Here is a 23,070-nt window from a genome sequence, read left to right as displayed (position 1 = left end):
CTCTTTGATATTTTTAATTTCTTGGGAACTATTTCAGGGTTTCTTGGAATATTTCAGAGACTTGAACTTGTGGAATATTTCCAGAACAACTATGAAGTATAAGAATTCATAGTGATTTATAAGGACAGATGAGACCGTATATGGTTTCTCAAAAAGTGTCAAGTCTTTTGTTTAACTGTCTTTTGTTGTTACCAAAAGCTAAGCAGTTAGAATTTTGGATTTTAAGAAGTTCAGTGTCTACAGCCTTTGGTTAGGAATCAAAGGTAAATGGTAACATTCTTAGGAATATACCTCTATAATTTGATTGCCTTGAATAATTTTGTTTTTAACTTGGATAAACAATATCTTACTCAGAACTCAAGTTGCAAATTAATAAAATGAAAAATAATGAAGGCTTTTACAGTAGAAACAGAATAACAGAGCTAAATTGGTTGTAATCACAGCTGGATAAGAAAAAGCAACACTGTCTTCACTGGATCTCTGTTTAGAGTAAACGTGCTCAGTGTAATAATTTCTTTACTGTAAGAAATTTAGACACTTCTGTGCCTGAAAGCTTTTTCAAGTATAAAAATATTTAATTCTAAAATCCTTATGTCTCATAAAATCTTCACTGTAGCTCTGCCTCCAGATTTGGTCTGGATTAAAATATCACACGCACAAAGAAGACCTCTCTCAATGTTCTTAACAATAAAAACGCCTCTTTGAATGAGGTCAGTTTTACTTTCCTGGTGGGTATCTGCTACCTCCATTTTCCTGTCTTCGATGCAAGGAATGAATGTGGTTATTCTGTCCCAGTTTCGCCCTAACTCTTGGGTTAACGTGCGCTTTTATCCTCACGCTATTTCATTTGTTCCAGTTTAGGCGTGTACTAGCACTAACAACTGCACATTGTGTTCCTTTTCTCACTAAATTCTTTTTCCTGTTTACTGAAGGAAGCACTTCTTCTATTTTAAATCCTGAAGTTGTATCTCCATTTTCTCTGTAAGCTAGTTCTTGCTCGATCTCTGTTTGTGCTTATAATGACAAGGCTTTCTGTACCTATAAAGAAGTTGTGAAGTGTCTCCAGGCACAATTGGATGCACGCTGTCAGCTACAGGTTATTGGGGGATAAAAAATTACTGCTCTCTGCCACTTGGGCTTGCTGGGTATTACTGCCCCATTCAAACCTGCTGTCATAAGATGTTCTGTAAGCTGTTTCCAAAACTGGTTTAGTAAAAGGAATCGGATAAAACATTGTTTCTAACTGTGTTTGAAAATAGAATCATTGTGATAGAACTAGGATGGGGTGACTGGATGTGAATCTGTTTACCAGCTCTGGGCAGTAGTCTCTGATAGATGGTGGAGGAGGCAGACATGTGCCAGTAGAGGTAGATTGGGTAAAGAGGATGATCTCTTTACTGGGATCAGGTCAGATGTAGCTTGAGCACCATGTCTGATTTTGCCTTAAAAATAAATAAAAAATAAATAATTTCTCTTGGCAGTAGAAAGGAAGTAGGTTTATGTAAGTTGATTTAAACTAATGGGAGTGTTTTAGTTTTTTCCTTTTTTGTCATTTCTAGTTTACCATATGTATAATCTTGGTTTAATTGTTGCGTTTTATAATGGAGGAATGTTTCCTAGAGGATATTGACACAGCTGACTGGAATTAAATGCATTCTACAGCTTTGTAAGACTTAGTTATCCTTTGAGTTTTTGTGTTTATTAAGGCATTGAGCAGAGAATCCAAACTTACTACCAGGTAAACAACAGATTTTCAAATTCTAAATACTCTCAGTTATTTTAAATGTAATTTTGATTTCATCACTAGTGAATGTCAGAGGAAAAGACATACAGGCACATCTGTGCTACATGGTGGGGAGCTGTGCAGCCTGTTCTTACCCCAAAGGGTGCTGACACATATGCATGATTCACTGGAGTATTGCATGGAGACACTATGGATACAAGACAGTTCTGTGACTGTGGCTCTACAACTAAGTTGTCAGGTGCTGGATCAGAAGAATTTTTAATTATTAGGGTGCAGCACAAGCTTAAAGTCTCTATTCTGCTTCCTGTCCAGAGATAGCTAGATTGCAGCTCTGCACTCTCTTCCATTTGTACAGCGTATGACATACAGCTTTGGAGAGACATTATATTTCTATATGCAGTACTGTATTGCTTGCTTGTTTTCCGTAGATTGATTTCAGTGGGATTCTATTGTATAACCTGATGCACAGTTTTTCACTTTCAACTGTGACTATTGAAGAGTTTTAGACCTGGCTCGGCAATCTGGTGCTCTTCAACACAGCATCAAGTGTGTGCCACCTCCCCACATACTGTTATGTTCTATAGATTTTTATGGTCTTACAATGTAATACTTGCTGAACTACTGTGCTCTGCGGGGAGATTAAAGCCTGTGCTTCAAAATTCTGTGGGACTGACATCTTTTAACTTGGGCTTTTTGTACTTTACACCTAGTAATGTCCTGGGGTGAATATTGCATGAATACTTAAATGCCAGTCATTCTAGGTGCACACAGGCAGAAGCACCATGCTGGTACAAATGAATAGGCTTGCTTTGAACAGCCTCAGTTTTGGAAATTTTTCTTCCCTAGTTTGATTTACGGTGATGTCTGTTCAAATTAGTTTAAACAGTGAAATGTCTGCTCTTAGCTTGGAAGAATTCTCGGACTCTGTGAAAAGAATTGATTACTGTCTTTGAAGTGCCCAAGGTGAAATGTTGATTGGTGTGTGGAAAAACAGATGCAGCTGGTAACATGCAAAAGGAACATATTAACATGACTATGTACAGTAAAGTCTACAATAATAACTATCTTCAGTAAATGTCTTTCTGATTCAGGAGGGCACTTTGAAGCACCTTTGTGCTTTCACACTTGTTGCTTAAGCTGAAATAAAATACCAGTGTCTGGACATGTGCAGATAGTTATTCAAATCCATTTTCCTTTTTTAGAAACTAGATATCAATAACTGCGCCATCTAAAAGGTGATAGTTCCCCTTTGAAGCAGAGTCTATGTTCTCTGCAGGGGGAAGAAAATACGTTAGAATCAATTACCAATTTTAATAATGATATATCAGAATAAAACAACATTTCCTCAAAATTGTTGCATCTGTAAAGTTACTCTCCAGATTTCATTTATACTGGTGAATGGGGCTTTTATTGTTAAATTAACTATTTCCTTATATGAGTACATTTTATACTAAGAAAGCTATGTGAACTTTTAGCACAGTGTTTAACACTGATTTCTTTTTAATATTGACATTATTTATACTGAACACCTTTCTCTTAACATTTTCCTACAACTTTGCCTGATATTTCACAATGTGTATGAGTATAAAAGATCGAATTTTCCCATCCTTTGTTATATCAAGCAAGTTATATTTCATATTACAGCCACATGTTTTGGAAATACATTTTGGGGTCACAGTCAAATTTTTTGTCAGTTTTCTAACTGACTAAGTCTTCATTGCCTACTATAATGCATGTGAGATGGGAGCAGGTGAAAAATATGGTTTATATCAAATAATCATAATTGACTTTTAAAAATCTATTCATAATAACAGTTCCCTCTTTCCTACCCCTGACATTATACTGTGATATTTGCATTCTGCTAGCTGCTGTTATGGCAGGAAGGAATTTTCTTATTGTCAGATTGGCTGGTTTTTGGCAAATACGTATGGCAGCCCAGAGACTGGTGAGCTTATAAAACCTCTGCTATCATAAATCAGCAGGTGCCTTAGTAAATCAGTTCACATTATTAAATCACTGGGCCTGATTCTCTGTTAAATTAGGAAATACAGGTTTGTTACAGAGAAGACTTTTTTAAAGGAAGCTGGAGAATAGTGTGAGCATGGTCAGATAAATAATTAATTTCTCAATCTTTTTTTGACTGAGGTGTTAAAGAGAAAAAAGGGGAAGGGAGTGGAGTGAGAAAGATGACAAGATGACATTAGACTGCACATTGTTAGGTATATATCCAGGTATATTTAGATAGTGAAGCTGTAGCCCTAGTGCAAGATGTTGGTGCGTCTTTACTGACAGTGCAGACAAACAAAGATACAAAATAAAATTTGACTGATTATCAGTGTTATACAGTCCAAGAGTATCTGCTGCAATGATAAAATTTTAACTTAGAGAAGTCTGTCTGTCTTCCTTCTGTTCTTTCCATCTTCATATTGTGGTATTGCTGCTGTTCTGGTGTTTTTGAAGTACAGGAAGGGATTTTATCAGTGCTTTCCATAACTGCAGAGTTTTTCTGTTATGGATGCTGAAGTCTGTGAATATTTTCAAGCGTTTCTGTCAACAGGAGATATGGTTTATGTCAACTCAACTAACAAACATAAGGCACACAATATGTTGCTGATAGTCTCATGCTGTGTCATTGGCATTTAAAAAAAAGGTTCATGAATGTAAAATACCATTAAAAGTTCAATAATGTGTAAAAAGTTATTGAATTCTTCATTAATAATAATCTAACTTAAATTTCCTTTAAACTAATACCACACTGAGACTAATTTCATGCCACTGATTTGAAACACATCCAAGTATTAGAACTGTTTTAAGTCTGTAACAGTGATCACTCTGAGTAAATATGGATTTTCAAAAGAAGTAATTAAAAATATTTTACAAGTCTGGAAGTCTATTTGGACTTCACTCATTTCAGAGACAAGAAATATATAAATCTCCTATATTTTCCAATGGATTTCAATTCAGTTTTTATTATTGCTCTCATCATTTTCACAATTCAGTTGCTTTCCATGGGAAGAGACCATAGTTACTATTCTTCCATGACAGTATGTTTGGCCTTTATCTCTTTCTATCTTTGATCATGATATGATTATTTTTTAGTGCATGTGTACTGTGTTTTGCACCTCTTTTTGTCTCCCTTGTCACCTGTCATTTACTGGCTGTTCAAAATATAGATTTTTATCATATGACTTAAGCCTTAGTTTAAAAGCTTTTGTGTTATGATGATCATTAACATTACCATAGAAAGTTGGTGATCAGTTGTTTGTGTATGCTCATTTTATGGGTTATATATCATACGATAGTTTTGATTGAAAGGGGCCTTTAAAGATCCCTTGCAATAAGCAGTGTCTTTGACTAGATAAGGTTGCTCAGAGCCCTGTCCAGCCTCACCTTGAATGTTTCCAGGGATGGGTATCTACCACTTCTCTGGGCAACCTGTTCCAGTGTTTCACCACCTTCATAAACAAAAATTTCTTCCTTACATGTAGTCTGATTCTGCTCTCTTTTAGTTTAAAACCATTACCCCGTGTCCTGTTGGTGAGATGTTTTATTTCTTTTCTTGGAGTTGTTTCCATCCTTCCTATCTTTCTATCTCCATAGAAATGGAGATAGAAATGTTGTGAGATGTTTTCTTTCTTTTCTTGGAGCTGTTTCCATCCTTCCTTTCTATTTCCATAGTCACTAATACTTTAAGAAATTATTTGCAAACAGGATGAATACAATAGATCTTTCAATAATACTGAATTTGGTGTCTTTAGTAACAAAAGCTTCAGGTTTAGTCTGTTCTTGTCTGGTTACCATATTTACTTCTCGAATGGTGGAAAGATTGCAGAAGTAGATCTTAGACTTCACAAATTGTCTTTTCAGTTTTGCTTGAACAGTTTAGAGACTGATAAAGAATGTCACCTGTGTCAAGTGGTATTTCCATTGCACGATTTTCACTGCATGTTAAAACATGAGTTTATGCACTGCAAGTGAATAAATGCAGACTCTAATCAAAAGTTTTGCTTGCATAAGAAAAAAAACAACCTGCTATCTGTAATAGAGCCTTCTCTGAAAGGCATTGAAATGTGATGAACCACAGCCATTTTTTGATTAAGTGAGGTTTTTTCAATTTGATACTTCAAAAGAGCTATGAATATCATTCAGTCATACTTTCCTATCAGTGCCTTCCAAGTGGCTGTCAAAATCGAGATTACCTGTTTTCTAGAATATTAGAACCAAAAAAAAATTTCTCAAGTGATGCAGAAAGATTATAATCTGCAGCTAGCAGATATGTAAAACCCTCTTCCTGCAGGGTGTGAAATTAAGAAATAAAATCTTGTCTGTCACTGTCGCATATGATTTTATGGACTATGCTTCTGAAAATTCGACACCCTGGACTTGTTATTTAAATAATCATGCCACATATTGTCCTGGGCACCTATATTTATATTTTGAAATACTTCCCTTGAGTTGTTTGTCTTCACATTTTAAGATATCTAGGATGGTGTTTGCACTATCATTGGTCAATTGTTTAATTTAAAAGGAACTGTCTTAGTCTAACTGATTGAGTCAAGGTTGAAGAGAATTTCCTTACTTCACGTATTTCTTTGTTTTAACTCTTACTGGCTATTGGACAAAGATGCACAGGCTTACTCGACTTGTTCCGTCTGTTTTTTCTCAAATTCTGCCTCAAATCTGATTCCCAGAGTGTCTCAGGCTGCTGCTTTGTTCCTGAAAAGGGCTTTAGCTTCACAGATATTTTTTTTTTTCCTTTTTTTCAATCCTTTGTCTTTAACAGCAAGCTTTTTGGAAGTGTTGGCATCTTTACACAAGATGTATGCTGTGCTTTATCTTTCTAGTGTCCTAGTCTGTCTCTGGCTGTGGATCTAATCTGTATGTTTCTAATACATCCACATCACCATGGCAACTAGATGTCAGATAGAGGCTACATGGTAACATTAAGTTTTTCCTCTAAAAAGCCCTGCTCTCTACCATTCCTTATTCATCAGCTGTTGCCTAGTTACTTGGGGTTGGGCTTTGCGTTTTGTCACATATGAGGCAGTGAAGTTTTGTTAGTGCATGCTACCTTAGGTATCATATTAAGAGGCTTTTTGACCTGAGACACCTCTGTTAATCATGATGCCTCCCCTACTTCCTTGTAGCTTCTAGGGGCAAGAAAGTGGCAATAATTTACTATTGGCCTATAATGGTAGAAGATCAGTCTGTCTCCTCTTTTATCTTTCCTTTTTCTGTATTACTGTACCTGATAAGTATTAATTCCTCTGGTGACTGATTAAAAGCTGTGGAGCCACCATTCTGGCGCCCATTGTGAAGGGCTGGAAGTAGTAGCTGTTCAAGGCTGTTACTCCTGTCTGGTTGGGCCTGTGTACTAGGTAACCTATATAGGAATGTATGAAGGCATATCCACAGTACACACTGGAGCTCAACTGGAACATTAAAATGCATGGAGTTGCAGATAATAAATCCTGCTACAAGGCTCTTCATGCTTGCCATCATGCTAGTTCAGCACTGTGACTTCCAGCACTGGTATCTCAGTATGGTCCTACCCTGCACTGCCCGGGCTGTATGTGTAAGTGCACTCAGTGTGCATGCAAGGAAGTTGATGCACAAAGCCGGGCATTATTTACTTAATGTGCGTATCTGCAAACACATTCATTCTTTTTCCTTCAGCAGTAATAGGAATAAGTTCCACCCAAGAAGGTTTAAGAAACATCAATTAGGCCATCGTTGTCCTAACCCAAATGCAGTTTACTTTCCTTACACTTAGTGCAAGACAAATTTAGTTGCTTTAAATATAAAAGGTGCTCTCCTCCTTACCTTTATCTCTTCATTTTGATTCTGGAAAAAACATTGGGTTAGAGTTTTTGCTTCCTTCCTTGAAATGCTCTCTTCTGATACTTGGTAATCACTGTGTAGCCTGAAGAAAGGTTTGAGCCTATCAAAAAAAAAACCAAACCAACAACAAACAACCCACCATACAGCTATTGTCTACACCTCTTTGCAGGGATACACGGTTGGGTGTAAATATATGTATTACACAGTAAGCATGTTATTGGTGTTATATGCCTAATAATTCTTTGAGAGCAGTTATTTCTGATTTCTGCCTGTGTCTGTGGAGAATTTCTTGTAGGCTTTTGCTGATTATCTTCTAGCATGCAAATTGTTTCCCTTTTTTCCCATAGTAATGTACCTTTAAACAATTAAAGGAATTATAATTGGTTTGTTCTCTTTTAAAGTGCTAATTTTCCTTACTTGTATTTATTTCATTATTTCAATGAGGAAAAAGCAATCAGGGAACTGCGGTATGTTCTATTATTGGCTTAAAGTAACAAACAGGAGAAAGTACCCAGAGTGTTCTTTAGTGTGGAATAGATCAATTAAAAAATCTTTACAATTTGATACATGATTATTTTTAGTGGACAGAGTTTATGTGCTAGGAATTCAATGGAAAGTTTTATTTTGCTTTATTTAAAGATTTTTTTGAGACTATTTTCTCCATGAACTATGTTGGAAAAACATTCTTAACCTGTAAACTTAGTGGTAATTGACATAGTAGTTCTGGGCTTCTGAAAACCTTTAGGATTAAATATGCAAACCCGTTTGATTAAATGGTTGTACTGCAAGTGCAAAAAAATTGAGCTTTTGTTTCATATGGAGCAGAGAAGATGGACAATTGACAAAGAATCATAGAAATTTATCTAAAGATACGTTTTATTCATTTTGTCTACTATTTTAGAGCACAGTAATAATTTGTCTCTCCATCCTTCTGCATAGCACAGACCTTTCTTTGTTTTTTCTTGGACTGTGTTGTGTGAAGAGGAAAAAAAAAGGCTTGCTCTTCTGGTTAAGGATTAGTATGCTTGGCTAGAATATAAACTGTTTCAAAACATTGTTTGGCTAAGAACTTACAAAGACATTTTTACACTGTACTTTGTTTATTTAGGTGTCTTTCTTGCAGCTTTTATTTGGCACATTCCTGAAGAGGCAAACAGTGTTTAAGAATCCATAACTGATTCTGTAGTGTATTAATTCCAAGATGCATTTGCAGATCTGTTCAGTGTTTTCAGTATATTATAATACCAGCTTCAGAGATTTTGAACAATATCTGTGAGGCTTTTTCCAACTATTTTTTGTTTGAGTAAAACTTCCACTCAGATTATGCAGTCTTTTGTGCAAGGAAGAGCACTACATCAGTAAGGGACCACTGATTTGAGAGGATAAGAGATGGTGACTAGTCATGCTAATAGATACATGTGCTGTCATATATGATACTTGCACATTCATACTATATTGATACTCCCAGGAATGTAGCAGTAGTGGTTTAGTTTGTTATAGCCCAGTACTAATGTAACGCATTTTTACATGCTCAAGCATTTCTCTCTAAAGGCTCTTGTGCCTCCATTTGTTGTATTCAAGAGGGGTGTAATGTGTTGATGAAATAGGAGACCTTTAACGGCTCCTGTTCAAAGCATTTTTTGTTTGGCCTTTGTCGTGGTTTAAGTGCAGTCAGTAACTCAGACCCAAGCAGCCTGCTCGCTCACTCTCCCCCTTACTCATCACCAACTTCCCCCCCCCCTTCCCCCAGCCCGCAAGGGATGGGGACGAGAATCGAAAGAATGTAACTCCCGTGGGTTGAGATAAGAACAGTTCAGTAACTAAGGTATAACATAAATCACTGCTGCTGCCACCAATAATAATAACTATGATAAGAGAAATAGCAAGGGAAGAGAATACAATACCACCTGCTGATACCCAGCTGAACCGAGCAGCGATCTTCCCCTTCTGGGTGACTGCCCCCAGTTTATATACTGGGCATGATGTGCTGTGGTATGGAATACCTCTTTGGCTAGTGTGGGTCAGGTGTCCTTTCTCTGCTTTCTTCCAGCTTCCCCTCCCCTCTGGCAGAGCATAAGAGTCAGAAAGTCCTTGGTCATTTGACCAAGTCATTTGGTCATTTGAACAGTAACTAAAAACATCGGTGTTATCAGCACTGTTTCCAGGCCAAAAGTCAAAACCACAGCACTGCACCAGCCACTAAGAAGGAAAAAAAAAACGACTGCTACTGCTGAACCCAGGACAGCCTTACTGCGTTGTGTAGTGTAACTAAGTTGGCGCATTTCTAGAATTCCATGTCTCTGACTAGCTCAGCAATAGGAATTAGGCATTTATTGTGAAATGTAGGTTTGCATGGTGTTATGCTGTTGTAAAGATTTATGAACAGGTCTGTCCTTGAGAAATTTCCATAAGGATGACTTTTATTTCCAAGACTGCATCTTGCCTTTGTCATATATCACTTTGAAAGTAACTCTGCCAAAATTGTCCCTTTTGGTATGCTCTGTGTTAAATATTTTACAGTACAGTTGCCTTCATTTTGCATCAGTCACATTTGCTTTCTTTTCCTCTAATATGCAGTGTGTTTCACAGGCTTACTGTGTTGTTTTTCATGACATCTTTTCCTGCCGTACCACTTGCAGAGGTTTAGATTTCCTGGTTGCTTATAGTCCCTGTTCCATCAGCCTGTGCAGAGATTTCTTCTTGCTGTGTGCCACAACTGGCTCTTTCTTTCAGTATTCAAGATTAATTTTGCTTCTGTGATGAAATCTCAGAACATATGAGGTCTCTATTCAGTTTGGTTAATTCCTATTTTCCTATTTTTTTGGTTAATTCCTAATTTTCTGAGCATTTGTTTCCTGTTTCCTACTTGGAAAACTGTTTCTAAGAGTGTTTTTTCATGTTCACCCTGGCTCTTAGTTGCACTCTGGCATCCCAGGGTTCTGTGGTGTGATATCTTCTAGCTAATCTTTCAGGTTTTATAGTCTTCAATTCATATCCTGCAAAAATGTGGAAATGACTGGGTTTTTTTTCTCCTCAAAATACAGAAATATCCTGGTATCTGTGCTCAGATTAATCATCTGATTAATCATCTGTCAGGATTACTGGGTTTTAAGTTCTCCTTAGCTAACAAACTTTTAGCAATTGCTGGGTAAGCAATTCTCTGTTGTTTGACTGTGTTAGTGACAGGTGGAAGTACTATGTGCCTGGTTCCTGTGACAACAGCTTTATTAAAGCAGCATCTTTCTACTTCTTCCTGGGATGGACAGTAAGTGAAGACGTGGAATTTTGCTGCAGTTCCTCCCTTGATTTAAAGCAAAAAAATAAAAAAGAAAAGAAAAGGTAATGTTCTGTGTTCATAAGTCCTGCTTAAATGCTGGTTCTAGAGCTTTGTTCTAACCAATTTACAGATCAGCCCACATACTGGCTGTTTTTAGCTGTTACATCAGCCAGGTCAATAATTGAATGGGTGACTTCAAAGGAGCACTGATTTGCTGCAGGATGGTCTTTGTAATTCATTAGCTGGCAAGCTCTTACAAAGTCAGAACTGAATCTCTGTCCCTGGTGTTAGTGAGGAGTTTGAAGCTGTTAATTCTGGGTTTTAAATGAACTAAAGTTGAATCTCAGACCACCTTGTTCACAAAAATCCCAACCAACCAACCAACCAAAACAACCAAAAAAAATCCCCACCAACCAACCAAAACAACCAAAAAAAATCCCCAAAAGAAAACAAACCACCAAACCTACTCCTGAAATTCAGCATAATAGTAAACACATCTGGCCATAGTCCAATTCTTCTGCTGCCACTTGAAAGGAGAAGGGGAGTGTTATCAGTGCAATGTTGTAAGCTGAAACAACTAAATGCTACTATGTTTTTAAACAGTCACACTCTTGAAGTCTTTACCATCCCATATGTTTATGAGGAGGGAATGATTTCTGGCACTGGTAAATAGTTCTCAGCACATAAAGCAAAATGGAGAAGCACCTTCTTTTGTGCCTACAGATGGCCAGATGATTTGATCTGTGAGCTGAGGCATCCACATCACCCAGTAGATGCAGAGGGAGGAGAAGAGATAGAAAAAAGCAAAGGCAGTTGTGAAAATTGGCATTCAGCCCCAGCTCTTGAATATGTTGGACCACCCTGAAAAGCATTCATATTAGCGTTGAGTAGTATAATTATTAGATTGTTGGTGTATGTCCCAGCAAAGTATGTGATTTTGTTATTCTTTAAAATAAACCAGACTAAATATGTTGTCAGTATTATCAAAACTAAGCTAATATTGTTGCTATCTTTGAGCCAAAAAGGTGCTGGATTTTGCATTTCTTTTCCAGTGTTTGGTCCTGTAGGCTGTGCTCGTACTGCTTTATTGTATGACAGTACTGCTCTGCAATGTTAGGGGTTGCCTTTGACGTTGTTGAATGCCAGCATCTTTGATAGTTTTCCAGGAGAAGTTAATTATTGTATTACAAAGGTCATTTAAAAGGGGAAAAAACCTAAGGATCATTGGTAACATTTTTCTTTTCTTAGTAATAAAGCAGAGTATAGCAAGAAAGGGAAGTATTCTGGACTTTCCTCATAATCACTGAATCCCTCATTATTCTCCTTAATTCTCTAAAACACTTTCTGGTATAATCAGAAGACAGAATGCATTATGTCTGTATTAGTTTTGTTCCATAGACTTATTGTACTCTAGATATTTTTATGGATTCTTTGAATTAAAATACATTTCATTATAGTGCTAACATTTGGCTGGCTAATCATGGGTATTGCACATCTTTCAGCCTTAATACCTTGGTTGCCTTTGTTGAGACTTCAGACTTATTTCTTGGAGTCAGCAGTATCTGTGACAGCAACTTAATTGCTACATGCATTTGTACTGTTCTTTGGGAATTTTGTTTCAGATTCTTGTCAGTGTACCTATTTGCCCGGGGGATGGTTTTGTATTAAATATCAGTAAAAAACAGGTAACATATACACAAACAGCAGCGGAGCAAAATCTCATATAATTGGAAACCAGCATATCTAAAAGGCAAGAGAATGGGAATATTTTAATTATATTTTAGCTGTACCTGCTGGGAAGCAAAAGCAGAAATTATGTTTCAAGAATGTGGCAGAAAGCTATTACACTTATTGTCTTTGAGCCCCGTATCATCATGTTAATGATTTTGCATTTATGTTAAGCTTTATCTTTTCTTCTTTTTCTCCCTCCTCAAATCTCTGAATATTCATAAGCATTACTTTGCCACTGTTGACATATAAATATTTTGGGGATGCAGATGACATTCACTGTTGACATATAAATATTTTGGGGACGCAGATGACATTCACCATTTTAAATGTTTCTAAATGAAGGACTGAGGGGAAATTTAGGCAATTTGGTGAAATTGCTAAATTTGGAAATTGCCCAGAACGGCAAGCTTAACATATAGGTTACTAGAAAATGAGACTAAACTTTTGATGAGGCTATAGGGTCAGGAACTCTGTTGTAGTTAGTATGGCTCATGTGGACAGAGATGCATCCATATGATGGTCATTATCAAATTTGGAACAAGGAGCTTGGGTTTGCAGTCCTTCTGCCTGACGATACCGTAGCCAGTGAAGAATTACAATTTCTACATGCAGTCTGCAGGCCTGCAGTTTTGTACTGTGGACACAGTTTTTTCCCATTTCACTTTTCTTTGTATTCTAAGGATTAGACTGAGTGTGAACCTTATTTGCTGTATTAATATTAATGGTTGGTGCATAAAAAGTAACTTGGTATATTGTAAAAAGAACAGCCAGCATAATAAATTATGTAGTGTGTAGGAAAGAAGTGAATTGTCACTGGATTTCATTTTGAAGGAGCCCAGTCATCTTAGATCACATTTTAATTGTGTCCTCCTATTTAAAATGTCTGCTTAATGCTTCTTTCAGCTAAATAATTCCTATTAGTTTCAGAGGTGCTGCATTAAAGTTTATAGGGATCAGCATTTGGATGATTAGTGATTACTGTTGTCAACCTAATGCAGACTATAGACTGATCCTGCTAAAGGAAAACGTCCTCATTCTATTTTGTCATGGTTTAACCTCAGCTGGCAACTAAGTACCATGCGGCTCGCTCCAGTTTCCATGGAGTTCTCTAATCTGTGGTACAGCTATAGGAACATGCTAAGTAGCTCTTCATAGATGGGCTAAAGAAAAAAAATCCATTACTGGGTTGGCATGGATAGTTGAATATATAAATCTATATAATATATATATAGATTTATATATTAAATATAATAAATATATTATATTTAATATATAAATTAAATTATAAATTATAAATAATAAATATATGTAATATATATTATATATTTATATAATATAATATATATATATAAAAATTTGGTTGGACGAGGCCTTGGCTGATACGATTTAGCGTAAGGTGTCCCTGCCCACGGCAGGGGGGTTGGAACTAGATGATCTTAAGGTCCTTTCCAACCCTAATTATTCTATGATTCTATGATACAGTTTTTTCAAATGCCATAGGAAGGATTTCACATTCATTTTAAAGCTTAACAGGTAGAATTCTAAAGTTGTCCCATGACCTTATGGAGCTGGAGTGTATATACTATTCAAAGGAAATTATCATTGGGCTTGAAGGGACAGTGAAGGTTCTGGTTAGGTGAGTAGCACTATAGCACAGATTCATTGAGAAAGGGCATTAAAATTTAACTTCTGACTAATACAGGGTAGAAGACATCTGATGAAATGATATAAAATACTAAGGTACAATGAGCAGGCTTGTAACTTTTTAAGGATCATTACAGTTTATTTTAAATATAAATTAAAATGGTATTATTCTGTTTGATTAATTTGGCTTTTCACTAATCCTGATGAGCTTATAGTCCTCTAGAGGCTTGAGGAAAGGTTCCTAGGTTCCCTGGCTTTCCTCTAAACAGGCTTTTCTAGCAACACTTCCAAGAAAAAACAGACAAAGAAAACCAAAAAACCCTAAACCAACAAAATCAACCTTTACAGAACTAAGTTGCTCTTCTCAAAGATGAATTAAACTTATCACCTTATCTTAGTATTGTAACACTGAGTCAATAATGTCACTGTACTTTTTGGTGATTCAGCTGCTCTACCAGAACTTGTTTATAGAAGCATAATCAGACTATCAATGTTTGAACTAGTTCTGGGAAGTTCCTGTGGTCTGAGAATAGGATTCCCAATCTATTGCCTCATTTCTCAAGTAATGTCTAAATACCAAATAGTTGATCAATATTTTGAGATGCGGAAATAAGAGCATATTTTTATAAACTGCTAATAGATGCTGGGATAGGCAGTGTCGGTAGGTAACTTGTGATGTCTTGATCACGTCTTGTTATTGGAGTAACTGCAGACTTAGAAACGACTTATCAATGGGTTTTGAAAGCTAGGCAAAGCTGACGACTAGTGACACCTGTTTGCTTAATATGTGTCTTGTTTGGAGAGATTTTAAATGTATATTTCATCCTCTAGAGAAACAAGTAACTATCCTAGACATGTTTTAAAAATAACATCTGTTTTGTTGACTTTACTTTTTCAGCAGTCTATGTAAACCTAAATATTTAGATGAAAGTAACATTCAAAGATTTGTAGCTGAGATGCTTCCCTTTTTCTGCTGTTTTTCTTGATGAATGTAGGAAAAGATAATAATTCACTTTCTTTACACTCCATTAAAATCACATTCTAAGTAGTTTTCTGAAATCAATACAGCAGTGTTATTTTGCAAGGTAACAGAAGTAGCATTTCAAAAGCTTAAGCAAATGTTACTGTGTATGCATGTATGCACACTTTTACAAATGAAATAATATGCCTGTGATTCTAGTTCTGTTTTTCCCTTTCTATTCTGCTGACTTCCCATGCAGATTGAATTGGGACTATAGTGTATCTTAATTGTCTCATATTTCAAAATTCACAGTTTGAAATTTAGTAACTTCTTAAGATACGTTGATTTATTTCTGATTTCCTAGTACTGATGCAAATCTGCAGCGTAAAACCACATTTGGGCAGCCTGGGCTTTTAGGAATTGATAGATGGGGATATTTTAAACCAAACCGAGCATTTTAAAGTAAGGACAGGCAGCCTGGGAAGAATACAGGGATGTTGTCCGGGAAGCTAGGGATCAGGTTAGGAAAGCTAAGGCCCAGTTAGAATTACACTTGGCTAGGGATGTTAAGGATAACAGGAAGGGATTCTATAGGTATGTAGTGAATAAAAGACAGACTAGGGACAATGTGGGCCCCCTCTGGAAGCTATCAGGAGAACTGGCTACACAGGATTTGGAGAAGGCTGAGGTTCTGAATGACTTCTTTGCCTCGGTCTTCACTGGCAAAGGCTCTGACCAAAGCACCCAAGTCTTGGAAGGCAGGTGCAGGGACTGTGAGAATGAAGACCCTAGGCCCACTGTAGGAGAGGATCTGGTTTGAGACCATTTTAAGAACCTGAGTATATACAAGTCCATGAGACCTGATGAAATGCATCGGCAGGTCCTGAAGGAGCTGGGTAATGAAGTTACTAAGCTGTCCACCATATTTGAAAAATCATGGCAGTCAGGTGAAGTTCCCGATGACTGGAAAAAGGGAAATATAACCCCCATTTTCAAGGGGAAAATGGATGACTCGGGGAATTACAGACCAGTCAGTCTCACCTCCGTGCCTGGCAAAATCTTGGAGCAGATTCTCCTGGAAGGCATGCTAAGGCACATGAAAAACAACAAGGTGCTTGGTGACAGCCAGCGTGGCTTCACTAAGGGGAAATCCTGCCTGACCAATGTGGTGGCCTTCTATGATGGGGCTACAGAATTGATGGACAGGGGTAGAGCAGTTGATGTCATCTACCTGGACTTGTGTAAAGTGTTTGAGACCAGTAACGAGTGGTGTCCCTCAGGGATCGGTGTTGGGACCGGTCTTGTTCAATCTTTATCGCTGACATGGGCAGTGGGATTGAGTGCACCCTCAGCAAGTTTGCCGATGACACCAAGCTGTGTGGTTTGGTTGATACCCTGGAGGGAAGGAATGGAAGGGGGGTTGGAACTAGATGATCTTAAGGTCCTTTCCAACCCTAACTATTCTGTTCTATGGTTCTATAAACTAATGTTATTTTCAGCATCAAGGGTTTGCTTTTCATTTCTCTTTCTATGGGAACAAAAAAAAAATAAATATAAAATTAGGCAGTTATGCATCTGAGTCCAGTGTTTCCCAAATACAATTAGTGTCATGAGATTTTGTGTTTGTATGTATACCATAACTCATTCAGGTGTGAAATAAAAGGTATTTCGCTTTCTGTTCCCACGTGTAAACTTAGATATAGTGAGAATGTTATTACCAAGTTTAAGATTAAAAAAAAAAAAGTATAAAGTGTTGCCACGAGACATTCCATGCATTTAGGGAAAGTCAACTGAGTAACTGAGTCAATCAAATAGCAAAATTATGTTCTTCAGAACAAGTGATGCGTTAGTTCCAGATACATGGTCTACTGAGTAATTTTAACTTATCTAATGTACCTTTTTTTCCTTCTCCTTCCTAGATCCAGCCATTGTAAATGGAGTTTATTGGTCAGAATCTTTAAATAAGGTGTTTGTTGATAATTTTGATCGTGACCCTTCTCTCATCTGGCAGTACTTTGGAAGTGCAAAAGGATTTTTCAGACAGTACCCAGGTAAGAAGAATACCAGTTCTTACTTAAAGTGTGACAAAGAATGCTGTGGCTGCAAGTTTTCACTCAGTATTGTCACAAATCATGGCTTTCGCAGATAGTTGCAGGTTGTTTTTTTCTTTGTCTAGTTTTAAGAGAGACATTTCTAATGAATGTTTTAAACATTCTGAGGGGATTTTTAAACCAATTTTAATTTGGAGATGAAGTTGCCAAGATAATTCATGTACTCATAAGCATTCCTATTAATTTATACATATACATACATCAGAAAAATAACTCCAAAATAGACTGTGGAGAAGGAGGGCAAAATGATTGGACACTTCTTTATGGTACTGAATTTAGATAATTGCTCTATTGATGCATATAGTAAGACTTTGTTGTATTTCATTATTCAGTTTTTAGATTTCCACATAACCATACATCTTACTATTTAAAGATTTAAAAAACTTTTTTTAAGTTTTGCCTTACACCAGTTTTAATGAAATGCAATTAGATCACTTGTATTATTTCCATAGAAATCTGTTAAGATACCGTAATTTATATTAGTCCTTATTTTAAAGGCTGTTTCTTGTCTTGTGCTAAAGTTTAAAGTTTTGCTTTTTATCATATTTCTTTTGACCCACAACTGCTGGATATGAGCAAAACATCGCATGTATGACCTGTGCATGAAGCAGTTAGTATAACAGGACCTGTTGAGACGAGGCACAGGTAGTAAGTGCTCAAGGCTTGAAAGGGGCTTGACAAGCATGTGATAAAGCTTGTCAAGACCAATGACCTAGTATGACAACACTTCCATGACAGTACTATGATGAATATAGTAGCCCTGAAGAAGTTTTCACCTAACAGTAGATTAAAAAGGAGTGAGAAAAAAATACTGGGTTTGGTCATCCTAATTTATTATTTTTTCCAGTATTTCCTATGCTACAATGATTCCTTATTAGATTAAGGTATGAAACTCCATTAAGTGCTACTTAGGCCTATGCCACAGGTACATTTTGAACAGGTACTGAGAAAATATAATTTTTTTTAATCTCTTTTTTAAAACAGGAATTAAATGGGAACCTGATGAGAATGGAGTCATTGCATTTGACTGCAGAAACAGAAAATGGTATGCAATAGATGACTACCCATGTTAAGAAATTTGAAAGGAAGTTCAGTATTTAAAAGAGCAAGTTGTCTTTTGTCTTAGGTACATCCAGGCAGCAACTTCTCCAAAAGATGTGGTCATTTTAGTAGATGTCAGTGGCAGTATGAAAGGGCTTCGCTTGACTATTGCAAAACAGACAGTTTCATCTATTCTGGATACCCTTGGAGATGATGACTTCTTCAATATAATTGCTGTGAGTGTCTCAAGAGTTCTTTCTTCCTTTTTTTGTTTTTTTTTTTTACATCACACAATACACTTGAAAAATGTTGCATAAGGGTGATGGATGCAAAATGACTAAAATGACATCAGAGCCGGCTGGACAAGCACTGTGATTTTTCCAGTGCAAGCTTCTTCAGGTGACAGTGTCTTCAAGCTGTTTTTCTATAAATTGCAGTCTGAAACCCCTTAACAAGTTGTCTTGAGTTTGGGAGTTGCAAAGAATAGCAATCTGTTTTGTAGTTTGCCTGAGCTTTCTACATTATCTTAGCTTTTAACTTGGAGGTCTGTCCCTTTACACCTCTGCCTCCCTCTGCCCCCAGGTTAATACAGAAGGATTAATAGATGCTAACATAGCTTCTTGTTATTCCTGCTTTCCTCAGTGCAAATCCAAAATGTATGTATGTGTATGTAAGTTGTACAAAGGCACTACTGGTACTTACTAACAGTGATAAATTAGATCATCAGTAGATCCTGTTATTTGTGTAGGGAGTAGTTACTTTTCCATGGTACAGGTACACGTTTTAAATCTATGGCAAGAGGCGACTTCTACAGTATTTAAGAGTAATGGGATTGATCATGTAGTTAAGGATGGCTTTAACAAATCCAGAACTGACATCAGACCTATGATTTGCAGGGGGGTATGGGAGGAAAACTTATGGGTTTATAAATTCTTCTTTGTTGATATTCTCTTGGTAATACTTCAAAGTACGTGGGTTTATCTTATGCATAGATCCTAAAAATTTCTTCAAATGCTTGAATGTAAGGAGGATTCTGGCCTTTTTTCCCTACAAAGGAAATGGTTTTTGTATACTGAAATAAATGACCGCAGTGACAGTAGTGCAAGTCATTGAGATTGTATGGAGAATGGAATATATATGCTGAAAGTATACATGCATTTATTTTAAACAGATAGCAAGCATTTAGTTCAAAATATCTTTCATATTAATCTTCTTGCTTGATAATTGCATAATTAGCAGAAACTCATGGAGTGGGAAGACATAATTACATACTGTATCAAAAAAAGATTGATTGTCCTTCAAGAAAATTGTGATTAACTGTAATCTAAATAACTTTAAGTTGAAAGAATGTTTCAAATAAGTAATTATGAAGGTACTTGACCAGCCATTTTTCAGTGTGTAATCTCTGTGTTTATCAGTAGTTGTGACAGTTACTGTGAATGATGTGGAAAGAAAAAAGAATTTAAGTGATGATTTTTCCTTTGGGAAAACCAAAAAGCTCATCTATAACAAAAAATATAAAAACGTATGTAGCTAGAACCCAAAACAATGATTTTTTGCATAAATAGTATAGGAGAAAGAATATGTAAAGACTTAAAAAAATGAGCAAATATGAAATAACTAAACATCTTTATTTTTCAATTTAAACTTTAATTGAAGATGAATTGAGCTGTGCATAAACCAGCATGGAGTAACAGAATTTTTACATATTTTGTAGCTTGGAAATCCATCGAACTGGTAGCTGAGACTGGTACTGTGGAGAAGGGAGTGGAGGATGTTTCAATGTAGAAAGGCATAGATAAGCTGGGGCTGGATTTATAAACTCCTTTTAGAATTTGATGTGTTAGAGGAAGACACAAGAGGGTACACAGCAAAGCCAGGGTTAATGTGATCTAAATGATCAGCAAAAGTCACTGCTCTGAATAAGCACCAGCAGGGTAGATGATCTTTGTTGAGACTGGAGAGGGTGTGTCAGAGATCAAACCATGCAACAACAAAGCTCACTCAAGAAGCTTCTTGGTGTGAAAGCACTGAAAATCCTTTATAGCTTTTATCTACAGACAAATGTTTGAGTAAGAATATATTTTACTCTTTATAATCTAGGCATAGCCTGGTAACGTTCATTTTTGCAGGCAAGGTCTTACTGTTCCCATAGCACACAGCTGATACTTGCTCACATCAGTTGTTCTGAAAGGCCTATCCAAATTGCTCTGTAAGGACTGCTGGACATCTGGAAGTCGGGGCCAAATGACCAAGCACCTCTTTCTCTTTCCAGGCCAAAATTGGAGGTAGAATAAGAGCTCTATGTGGGAAATCTGGACAAACAATACACTTATTTAAATGAAGCAAAAGTTTTGAGCCTGACTGATAGTCAGGATGGCTTTATTACGTGCAGTGATTAATGGAACAAATACTTGCAATGGAAGACTTCTATGAGGAATCGGGTCAGGACCTGGGAGTCAAATAGATTTAAGAGTTTTCCTTCTCCCACAAGAGGGGAGAACCGTAAAGCGTGGCTGCATTTTGAGGCAAAGGAAGGAAGTGCAAGGAAAATAGTGATGAAAGATGTGAGAAGGGACTTACACATGAGGAACAGCCAGAATGAAGCAAGTAGAAAGGTTACACAAGCAGATGGCAAACTTTTGTGCTTGGTACAGTAAGAAAGAAGAGCACTTTAAAGTTAGCCAGAAGAGAACAAAATGTTAGAGAAGCTGGACTAGTGCAAGACAGGGCTTTGTTGACAGGGGGAGTCAAGGATGGAAAGGAATTAAGCATTGTGAAAATCAGCATCTATGTCAGTGAAAAAAGCAGAAAAAAATCACTGTCCAAAAAGTTATAAAATCTTTTCAATTTTCTTTTCAGGTGATTGTTACACATTTCAGTATAACCACAAAAAAGACATTTAGGATTCCCATTGGCTGTAATGGGAGTTATGATCGCTACACACTAACATTGTTAAAAACTCAATACTTAGAATTATGCTGTAGGGTAGGAAAAAAATAATCCAAACCAAACAAAAACCACCAACCAACCCTAACCCTAACCCACCCCCCTAAAAAAAAACGCAAAACAAAAAAGAGCTCCAGCCAAGGATAAACCTAAAAGCCACTAGCAGTACATTAGCTGGATTCTTTCATATGCATTTATTTTTCACTAAATATGCTTTTATCTATATATCTATAGAATAAAGGAGGATTTAGTGCAGCTCTTTCCAGAGATTAACCATAAAAGGGTAATGTTAAAAATCGTTCTAGCTTTCATGGGTAGGTTGCTGCAAAATCTATTTGAAATTGATGGACTAGATGATTGAATTGCAAAAAAATGTTGAAAAACAAGAGTAATTTTGTGCTGCCTATGTTAAAATTTAAGGTCAGTTCACTGATGCATGAGCAGAGATGCCTGCAACAACAGAAAAGGCATATTTTTCCATTTCACTTTGAAGTATAATTCCAAGTCATGCATTAAATTAACAATATTATCATAAAACGAGTACTAATTTTGCCGAATGCTGAAATTTTAAAAATGCTTTTATAAAACTGTAAACTCTGTATTAAATTAACAAAATATTAACTGAGCCAAGAACGATACATTAATTTTAATGCTTTAGTGACATTATGTTAGCAAAATTGATTACAATAAAAGTATTTGCTAATTCAAAGCACAGTGGTATATTTCTCTGGTTTTCATTTGTAGAATTTCCCATTATAAATGATTTCTGTGTAGTCTCTTCTTAGGAACCCTTATAATCATACAGGGTAGATTATGGATAAACTTACTTTTCAGCCTGCTGAATAATCAGGATCTGTACAGCTCATGTGTGAGCAGGCTGAGGAGAAAGGCATAACCTCCATATGATGGCTCCAAGCAGCAGTGTGTGCATGGGTGCCACTTGTTGCACATGGTAACTCTAGTGGAACTTTGAAAATACCAGTTCCTTTGTTTCCTCTTCTGGATTGGCTTCACTGTTGGATTTTGGATTAGGCTGTATTGGGTATCTGAGTATGCCTAATGTAGTGTGAAATCTTTTATCTGTGTATTGCTGCGCAACAGAAAGTGAATTTGTTTCTGTTGACCTTTTTCCAGACTGCTTAAATATGACAAAGAATACACATGAAAAATATGAAGGTAGACTAATTCTGTAAGTGTGTTAGTACCATAAACGCATGTGTGTATATATATATAACATTTTCATAATACAAATAGTATCTATTTAAGTAATGGTCAGCAGCTGTCAAACTAGCTATATGGTTCCTCTTAGTTCAGATTTTAGCCTACTTGTTTTATGCCTCTTGTGCAAAGAAAGAACTAGAAATAACTAAAGTGACAAAATAATGTGAACTAATAAATAAACATAACTAAATAAAGAATAACCAATGTCATCTGATGTTTAAATCAATAAAAGGTTTTAGAAGAGTAGCTCAGAAATGGTATAACTGGTTTCTATTTCCTCCTTCAACAAAACACAGAATATGCACAGCTATTGCATAGCAGTTATTGCATCACAGCTATCACAACTGTAACATGCAAAAGTATCATATGCCAGAGTGTAGGGTTGTGGGACAACACAACAGCAGGAAATCTAAGAAAACAGTGTAATGCAAGACTCTTGAAAGGCAAAATGTAGACATTTACTGAGGTAAATTAACATGAGATCTATATTGGGTATTGCTGGCAAAGTCAGCAGTTACTAATCAGCCTTTTGACTACAGATCAGGAGGCT

General features: G+C 36.5%; 1 protein-coding gene across 2 annotated transcripts in view; it reads left to right on the top strand.

Annotated features, from left to right (window-relative positions):
- The window catches only part of CACNA2D3 (calcium voltage-gated channel auxiliary subunit alpha2delta 3), a 449,302-nt gene that overhangs the window by 182,678 nt on the left and 243,554 nt on the right, over nucleotides 1–23,070 (top strand). For both annotated transcript variants that reach the window (XR_008973242.1, XM_057417633.1), the window contains exons 6-8: nucleotides 17,118–17,249; nucleotides 18,294–18,354; nucleotides 18,436–18,586. Coding sequence is in view for 1 of the 2 variants with exons in the window: in XM_057417633.1 (XP_057273616.1) it covers nucleotides 17,118–17,249; nucleotides 18,294–18,354; nucleotides 18,436–18,586 (344 nt within the window). In the remaining variant the exon portion in view is untranslated. The remainder of the gene's footprint in view (nucleotides 1–17,117; nucleotides 17,250–18,293; nucleotides 18,355–18,435; nucleotides 18,587–23,070) is intronic.

Source organism: Pezoporus wallicus, unplaced genomic scaffold (genome assembly GCF_028554395.1).
Source record: "Pezoporus wallicus isolate ANWC-B61680 ecotype Strahan unplaced genomic scaffold, APGP_CSIRO_Pwel_v1 contig_8542, whole genome shotgun sequence".
NCBI lineage: Eukaryota > Metazoa > Chordata > Aves > Psittaciformes > Psittacidae > Pezoporus > Pezoporus wallicus.
The sequence above is the reverse complement of the archived record's forward strand: the minus strand, read 5'-3'. Positions and strand labels throughout refer to the sequence as shown.